Source organism: Cebus imitator, unplaced genomic scaffold, assembly GCF_001604975.1.
Source record: "Cebus imitator isolate Cc_AM_T3 unplaced genomic scaffold, Cebus_imitator-1.0 Scaffold228, whole genome shotgun sequence".
NCBI lineage: Eukaryota > Metazoa > Chordata > Mammalia > Primates > Cebidae > Cebus > Cebus imitator.
In genome coordinates, this window is record NW_016107543.1 from 3886500 (window position 1) to 3895804 (window position 9305).

At 40.4% G+C, this 9305-nt stretch overlaps 1 protein-coding gene across 1 annotated transcript; it reads right to left on the minus strand.

Annotated features, from left to right (window-relative positions):
- Nucleotides 1–8232: 8232 nt before the first annotated feature.
- LOC108281573 (keratin-associated protein 3-1) lies at nucleotides 8233–8837 on the minus strand. Its single transcript, XM_017497198.2, has one exon. The coding sequence runs from the start codon at nucleotides 8784–8786 to the stop codon at nucleotides 8490–8492; it is 297 nt and encodes a 98-aa protein (XP_017352687.1). The 5' UTR covers nucleotides 8787–8837; the 3' UTR covers nucleotides 8233–8489.
- Between the last annotated feature and the right edge of the window lie 468 nt (nucleotides 8838–9305).

A 9305-nucleotide genomic window follows, 5' to 3' on the forward strand; every position in this document is an offset into this window, starting at 1 on the left:
CTTGTGGTGAAACAAAGTGTAAATTCACTGGAAGGAAGGAAGGATCCACATAGTGGTTATTCTTTGTTGAATGTACCGTTTGAAAAACCATCTCAACCTTGATTCATTTGCACATGAATGGTGTACATACTTTAAAATAAGATGAAATAGGAATTAAAAGGAGAAATCATAAGAGTCACAGAACAACAGTAGATTTTGGCAGGAGATCTGACCCAATGCAATTTAGAACTATGACATTCATAAAAATCACTTTTTCACTAACTTATTCCCTAAGCATGTTTATTTGTTTTCACATCTTGGGTCTTGAACTAGATTGAAATTCCTTTGTGGTATGCCTTAAACAACATTCTTTACTTCAGTCAGCCAGAAATTGAACTAGATAATCTGAAATGTGTACTGTTCTATGATTCCAACATCTTCCCATACCTCTCCATGATCAGCACAAATCCATTCAGATAGTATTATAAAATTTAAATTACATAATTGTTGCATGGCAATTTGATTGTTGAATAAACAGAAAGCAAAGATTCTTGGTGGGTTGTTTCTGACGGGACATTACCAAAAACCAGTATGATCTGTTTGAAAGAGAAGTTCACTAAAATCAGTGGAAAATATCAAATGTTATTGGTGTAAACCTTATATGTTATATGTTAAAACAACCAGTTTATCTTTTTTTTTAACAACAACAAAAAATGTGGTACATATATGCCATGGAATACTATGCAGCCATAAAAAGGAAGGAGATCCTGTTCTTTGAAGAAACATGGATGAAGCTGAAGGCTATTATCCTTAGCAAGCTAATGCAGAAACAGAAAACCAAATATGGCATGTTCTCACTTACAAGTGATAGCTAAATCATGAGAATATGTGGACACATAGAGGGGATTAACAGATGCTGGAACCTATGAGAGGGTGGAGAATGGAAGGAGGGAGAGGATCAGGAAAAATAATAGGTACTAGACTTAATACCTGGGTGATGAAATAATCTGTACAACAAACCTCCATGACACAATTTTACCTGTGTAACAAACCTGCACATGTACCCCTGAACTTAAAAATTAAAAACAAAAAAACAGAAAACAACCTTCAAATCATATTTATTAGCAGGAATTTACAACAAATGCCAAGGGTGTTGAGCATCATACTGTTACCAGATGGTGCCATGCAGTTCCAGGCTTTTGGTGTCCCAGACAAAGAATTGGAGGAGACACACAGAGCAAAACAAAGCAGCAAATCGTATTGAGGACAGTATTACACTCTCAGAGTAGGAGAGCGGACTGACCTCTACAAGATTAGATTAGCACCAGCTTGGTGCAGTTTGGGTCTGCATGTGTGTTTCTCTTCCCAAGGCTGCCTAATCTCTAGCCAGTGGCCTCCTGTTTGATTGACAGGCTCATTGTTTAGTTACTTTGGCCCCTGTGTGCTTGCACGTCATCTCCAGCCCATAATTTCAGTGCATGCATGATATGCAGTCCATATACATAAGCTTTAATGAGCTGATTTTCATACAGGGTCATCATGCCTATTCCTGAAGAGTTGCCCCTTACTGGTTTGGTCCCTTATCCTGCCTGTCATGGGGGACTTACTTGCTTCTCTATCTTACTTTTTGTTTTGGCTGTTTAACATCTGCCCCCCACCTTTCTTTTTTTTAACCAGTTCTCACTCTGTCACCCCGTCTGGAGCACAATGGCGTGATCTCGGCTCACTGCAGCCTCCTCTTCCTGGGTTCAAACGATTCTCCTGCCTCAGACTCCTGAGTAGGTGGGATTACAGGTGTCCGCCACTATGACCAGCTAATTTTTGTAGAGAGGGCAGTTTCACCTTGTTGGCCAGGCTGGTCTCGAACTCCTGACCTCAAGTGATCCATCTGCCTTGGCCTCCCAAAGTGCCAGGATTAGGACTGAGCCACTGTACCTGGCCTAACTTCTGCTTCTTATCTTGCTTGTTGCTTATCTGCCCCTTCACCTTGCTTCTGCTCTCTGTTTTAATTCACTCTGCCCTTTATCCAAGTTTTAATTCCCTTTGCTATTCTGCTGCCTCAATTCTTACCTACACTTTACCACTGAAGAACAGAGAAACAAATTCAAGTGGCCTTCTCAGTATAGTATAAAATTCAAAGTTAATCAACTGGTATTGAAATCATCAAGGAAATGTTTAATGTTTACTTGCTCTTGACTTACCAGTCTCTCTCATCTGTAGTAAGTCAGTGGCTTTGCAAGTAGGATATATGAAGTAGACACTCTCCCATTCTCTGTGTTTTCTCTGACTTCTCTTTTAAAACTTATCTTGAAATATTATACAGATTCTGGAGATCCACGTACAACATGGTGACTCTAGTGAATAACAATATCCTGCATTTTTGGAAAATGCTGAGAGAATGGATTAAGTGTTCTCATCACAAAAATGATTGACTATGTGAGGTCGTGTGTGTGTTAACCATGCAGCACATCACATAAAGTGAAGGTTGGAGTCTCCTAGGTGCTTTACCCTCTGTGACCTTGTTCATGCTATTTCTTTAGCTTAAAGTGTCCTTTCCAGTTCTCCACTTTCCAAACCCTGTCGATTCCTCAAGATTCAGCCAAGCAACCCCTTCATAAAGAAACTTTAGGTGATTCTTCTAAATGTTTTCATCCTTTTCTCTGCTCTTATAAAATTTGCTGCCTATTCTTCCCTTTCGACCTCATTTCTTTCTGCTGTATTTTATAGTTTGTCACTTAAATTTGTTTTCCTCACTCCAATGCAAGGCCCTTGGAAGTGGTCATCGTATCTTAGTCTTGTTTGCCTCTCTCATGCACCTAGGATGATGCCTGAAACATGGTAGGCATTTGATAAATATTTATTGAATTGGATTAAATTACAGAGTAGAATTAAAAAGGTATTTTTTATTTTTATAATGACCTTCTGTAATAGTAACCCTACATGTAAGGAGAGTGATTCATTTTTTGTGTGAATTGCTTTACAGTTGTCAAAACATTTTTAAATTCAAAGATTTACCTAAATGAGATGGTGAAAAAATAGGGCTTAGCTCAATCTTTGAGGTCCTTTCTGTGAGCATATTGATCTCAAATTGCCAGTTTCCCTGCCTCTTTAAGGACACGTGAGTTTATTTAGAGGCAGGGGAAAAAATAAAAATCAAAGACAGGTGCTTAGCTTGGCATTTAAAACAATTCTGAGCTTAGAGCCTCATGCATTTCACTATCCTCACAGTTTACTTCAGGTATCTACATATCACCGAGAGGCCTCTTTTTGGTTATGAAATTTATGTTGATGTCATCAGAAAGTGTAATTCTGCTGGATATATTTAGAAGTTTATGATGCATGTGTCAAGAGTCATTGGGCAATTATAGCATTAAGTGTTGAGGCAGTACGTGGTTGGGAGTAGAGGTGTTTGTTTAGTTTTGAAGTAAGGAGATCCATGATAGCATTTTTCTTCCATTTCTCATTTGAAATCATTGTTCACAGCAGGAAGAGAAAACTTTTGTAAAACTGAAGGCACAATGCTATAATATTTTCTTCCAGAGCACCTAATTAAAGACCATTTGCTGAGCAGCCGTTAATGACTGTTGAAGGTTCTTAGGGCAATGTGGGCAACCTCTTTGGCTAGCATCAAGGTGGTTCGCACTTCCAAGGCTGGACGCAGGTCGTGACAGAGAGCCCGGTCAGGGTTGGAGCTGGGTGGCAGTTGTTGAGCAGCCAACAGGAGGGCACATAAGAGTCAGGTGTGCAGCAGGGCAGTGGGCAGGTTTCAAAGCAGGGGGGCTGAAGGAAGCTGATCTCATGCGGCCAGGGGCAGGACACACAGACTTCACATTGACAGCTTATGTCAGAGGAGCAGATGGTGGTCGCTGGGCCACTGGGGATGCTGCAGCATCCTTGGAGACAGGAATCATAGCAAGACATGGTGCCAGTGGACCAGGAAAATGTTTTGTTTGCAAAGGAAGGCTTTCTTCTGCAAAGCTGTCCTCTGCGGGTCTTTTATACCCACCTGTCTCAGGGAACGTGGCTCCCGTCCATCAGAATGTTGGATGAAACATCCTTGCTGCTGTTTACAGCATCCTGTAAAAATAACTCACTACCCTCTTATGTATCAGACACGGGATCAGCTCTCCTTCAGTTCTATCTGGTTGTGTTGCTACATTCAAACTTGCTTCCTGTTGTAGTTTCAAAATGGTGTCGGTGTAGTTCTCCACTTCATCACATGTAGACACATCCATACTGTACTAGCCTGTTCTCATGCTGCTATAAGGACATACCCGAGGCTGGGTGATTTATAAAGGAAAGAGGTTTAATGGATTCACAGTAGACCCGCCTCGGCCTCCCAAAGTACTGAGGTGACAGACATGAGCTACTGCGCCCAGCCTCAGGAACAATTTGAAGGAAAAATGAAATACCTTTTTATTATAATCAAGGATGAACAATTATTAACTTTAAGGGCAGTTGTTTTACCTTGATTATTGATGCTCATCAGAAAACTGAAAATGTGTTTGAGTTGTCAAACATTCTGCATTTCAATTCAAAGTTAATGATCCAGCCAATATTTCTGCTCTGCTGAAACTGCTAATCAGTAAAGTCTGACTTTTAAAAAAAGATTTGTTCTTACCTTAGAAACACAGATACCTTTTTTCTACTCATTGTATATACTCAGTTTATTTTACACTATAATCACCACAGAGAAAGCAGAGTTGCTGTGTAGCAAAAGATACAATTCACAGGGAAAATGTATTGTCAAGTGTTATATACTTTCTCCTGAATAAATAGAGCCACCAAGAATCACATTTCTCTTTGACATACTGCTGTCTGTGGAGAAGGTGAGTGCTTTGGTGTCATGGAAGGAGAGGGGACTTTGGACTTGGTTTGGGGTTTAATTCCTTCTCTCTCACTTATGACTTATGTAACTTGTGCTTTGCAAGTAATTTAATCATTCTCAGCCTGAGTTTCTGCACCTGTTAGTACACTTTCTGCACCTGTTAGTGATGCAGGGCAGGGAAGCACCAAAGTGGGGCTTACCCTGCAAGGGTTCTTGGCTTTGCTCAGAGAAGAAATCAAGGGCAAGCCAGAGGTAGAAAACAGCTTTATTGAAGCAGCAGGGCTATAGCTCCATGACTGCTCCTGCAGAACAAGGCTGCCTCTGTAGTCAGAGAGTAGCGGCTCAGAGCAGTTTTGCATCTTCATACCTGCTTTTTATTACATGAAGATTAAAGAGTGGTTTGTGCAGAAGTTTCTAGGAAAGGAGTAGTAATTTTCAGGTCATTGGGTCATTGCTATGGAAAGGGGTGGCAACTCAGGGGTTGCCATGGCAATGGTAAATTGACACAGCACGCATGTCTGATTGGAAAGCTGTTTCTGTCCTCACGCTGTTTTAGTTAGTCCTCAATTTGGTTGAGTATCTGAGCCCGCCTCTGGAGTAGAGTCCCACCTTCTACCTCATTAGTAAGCCCAGTAGATATTCACTCGATGTGAGCTCTTCCTATCGAAAGCAGTAAAAGTAATGAATGGGGTTGGTTAGTTGCATGGGGTACTTGTTACTTAGGCTGCCTCTGGATGATCTAGAATCACAGAATGATAAAATGAAAAGCAACCTTAGAGATGGTCTGATCAAACAACTCATTTTACTGATTTAACACCTGAGACCCCGAGAAATTAATTGACTTGCTCAGGGCCACAGAGGCAGCTCAAGGCAAAGCCAGGGCTAAAACAACACATCTTCTGGTTTCCAGTTGGGGATTTATAACTAGACAAGCACCCTTGAATGCTAAAGGCCCATAGTAGTAATAATAGGAGCTTCAAGTCATTTTCAGCATTAAAAATAAACTCTCAATTTTTATTCCTTACTAACATGTATGAAAACATGAAAGCTATTTTATTTTTGACTAGAAAAAAGAGAACTTGGCATGGTAACAAAAGTTATCCTATAATAATCTTAAACATTTCATTGATATTTATAAATGTATTTCTGAACAAAAATGAAGGGATTAATAAGCTTTTTTAAGAAAGCCATTTGGGAAAAATACATATTTCAAGAAATAAAAAGATACCCAACTTAAATGTCTGTCATCTAATGAGTGGATAGAGAAACTGTGGTATTTGTACACAATGGAATACTACTCAGCGGTTAAAAGAAATAAAACAATGTCTTTTTCAGCAACTTGGATGGAGCTGGAGGCCATTATTCTGAGTGAAATGGAGTGGGAAACCACAGGAATGAAAAACTAAAAACCGTATGTTTTCATTTATAAGTGGGAGCTAAACTAAGTATGCAGAGGCATACAGGAGATATAATGGACTTTAGAGGTTCGAAAGGTGGAGGGTGGGAGGGAGGCCAGGGATAAAGCCCTGCACACTAGGTACCACATATACTCCTCAGGTGACAGGTGCACCAAAATCTCAGAATTCACCACCGCTATATAATTAATCTATGTAACCAAAAACCACTTATCACCTAAAAGCTACTTAAATACCTAAATACATACATACATACATATTTTTAAAAGCTGTCTTTGGTGAGAAAGTTGGGAACTGCCATATGGCAGTAACGGTAAGAGTCTCTCATGTGTCAAAGGTTGATGCTGTGGACACAGTGTTTTCTACACTTCGGGGCATCTGGTCCTCACAAGGATCCTGAGACGAAAGCAAGGCAGAGAGTAGTAACAAGAAAACTGAGCCTGCAGGAAACCAAGCTGTAGGTAGGAAACCACTTTACTGAAAGGGAGATTGAGACTGAGAGGGAAGCAATTGACCCAAAGGCCAAAGGCAAGTCCCCCGGCCCCGAAAAAAAATACAATAGTGTCTTTATTTTCTACAAAGATCTAATTGCACTTAGATTTTTCCAAGACAAATAAGGACATGAATTAGTGGTTATCATAAAAGTTTTGTGCTAAGAGGAAACTGTGTCTTTTTGCTCTCAGAATTGTGTGACTATTTCTGGTGTATAGAAAATACTACACTGTAGTCTGATATTTTAAGCATATGTCAATGTTGTGATATTATATGTCACTTAGATTAGCAAACGTCTAATCATAGTCATGACTAATGTAAACCAATGTAAGCCCCATTTGAGGGCGCAATGAATACTCAATAAATGCGAATATTAAGTCAAAATGGATTTTTTTGGGGAAGACAGCATATATGAAGAAATGGATATATATGCTTTTCAAAATTGCTTTGCATTTTGAGCTCAGAATTTGAGATGACTGTGACTAAGGTAATAAATTATTTATACGCACCAGCACAGTGATAAATTCTTGTAGTCAATTAAAGAAGAAAGAAAAATTAATGTCAGAATCAATAGAAACTAAAATCAAGTATTTTAAAAACAATCTATTAATCTCCAGACTCTAGCAGAGTGCTTGGCATGGTGAGTATCTTCCAGCAATATCTGTTAAATAAATATCTGTTAAATAAAAAGATACAATAAAATGAGCTACCACATTTTTTACTTTTTAACCGATCACAAAGAACCATACCTATTTTTTCAATAAATTCCACTGCGAGAGCTTTTATTCTTTTGGGGTAAATCTTGGATAGTGTGATAACCTGCTGTTCAGGTTTAGGTAGGCATTCCACTTTCCCTAATGGGAAATATGAAAATAAATAATATACACCACGGAATACTATGCAGCCATAGAAAAGGATGAGTTCATGTCCTTTGCAGGGACATGGATGAAGCTGGAAACTATCATTCTCAGCAAACTGACACAAGAACAGAAAAACCAAACATCACATGTTCTCATGCATAAGTGGGTGTTGAACAATGAGAACACATGGACACAGGGAGGGGAACATTAGACACCAAGGCCTGTTAGGGGGTGGGGGAGCTAGGGGAGGGATAGCAGGGGATGGGGGTGGTTGGGGAGGGATAACATTAGGAGAAATACCTAATGTAGAGGACGGGAGAATGGATGCAGCAAACCACCATGGCATGTGTATACCCACGTAACAATCCGGCACAATCTGCACATGTACCCCCGAACTTAAAGTATAATTTTAAAAATAGGAAAAAAATAATTGAAAGTTGACTATACTACTGCTACACTCCAAATTTCATTCTGGTATCATCTGTGCCATCAACTCTGTTCAAACTTTGAAGGTGTCTCAGGTCTAAATTTCTTTGCTTTCCGATAATAGAGGTCATATCTATTTTGTGTAGGAAAAGACAGGGAAGAGCACGTTTTACATTGATTTTTAAATAACTAATCCTTAAATAAAAAGAAAATAAATCGTCACAAGGTCATATCTGCTAAGCCAGCATAAAGTTTATTAACAAATAGTCAAATTGGTTATTTCTCAAAGAGGGATGAAATAGCCTAAAAGACAGAAAGGAGGTCTCCAACTGTACCCAAAGAAGCAAAGAATGAAGAAGATTCATCAAGACTTGGCCCCAGGAATTGGGAAGGCCTTAGCCTTGACGTAGGCAGTAGTGAGTGTTGAAGCTCAGCTGATGTGGAGGACATTGGACAGCCGCCTCACAGAACCTGTGCAGACTCGGCTGGTTAACAGCAAGGCTCACAGGGACTCTCACAGCCAGGCTGAATGTAGGTTGTCAGGTTGATCCCAGTCAGTCCGGGAGTCGGGTGACAGTTTTTGAGCAGCCAGCAAGTTGGCACATAGGTATCAGGCGCGCAGCAGGGTGGGCAGCAGGTGTCGCAGCAGATGGGCTGAAGGAGGCTGATCTCATGTGGGCAGGTGCTGGGCAGGCAGACTCCACAGCGGCAGCTTTTGTCGAAGGAGCAGAAGGTGGTGGCAGGGCCGGTGGGGACGCTGCAGGACCGAAGAGCACAGCAATCCATGGCGATGGGAGGTGGGTTTTTGTTGAGTTGAGAGGAGAAGTCTGTTGGTGTCTTGATGCTCCTCTCTTCTGCCCTGGCTCTTATATACCCGTCTTCCTGGGCGTCAGCCTATTACCGAGGGATTTTTCCCCATGTTTCAGTTTATAGCTATCTCCATAAAAACCATCTAATTACTTAAGTGTTTATTACCTAAGATACACGGCTCACCTCATAAAAGAGATTTAGGTTGTTTTGTTGTCAAATTAGGACTCTTCACATTGCCCATGTGTGACTGCACAGAAAGCTTCATTCCAGTCTTCAAAGGCACCGGGCCATTATCTTCTAATCATTACACCCTTACAAATAATGGCTTGGTATGCCAGGCACCTGCAAACCTTTCCCACTTGTGTTGTTTACTTTTCAGATGAAGAGGACAAGTAAGCTTTTTGTTTGCTGTTCTACCAGTGACCAAAGGTTCTATGTGTTCCTTTAGGCCCTCTGGCTGAAAAAGTGACAACATGTTAGATTTATTATTTGTGG

Bases quoted from the DNA above. Each gene is read 5' to 3' on its own strand.
- LOC108281573 (XM_017497198.2), bottom strand. From the start codon at position 8,786: ATGGATTGCTGTGCTCTTCGGTCCTGCAGCGTCCCCACCGGCCCTGCC.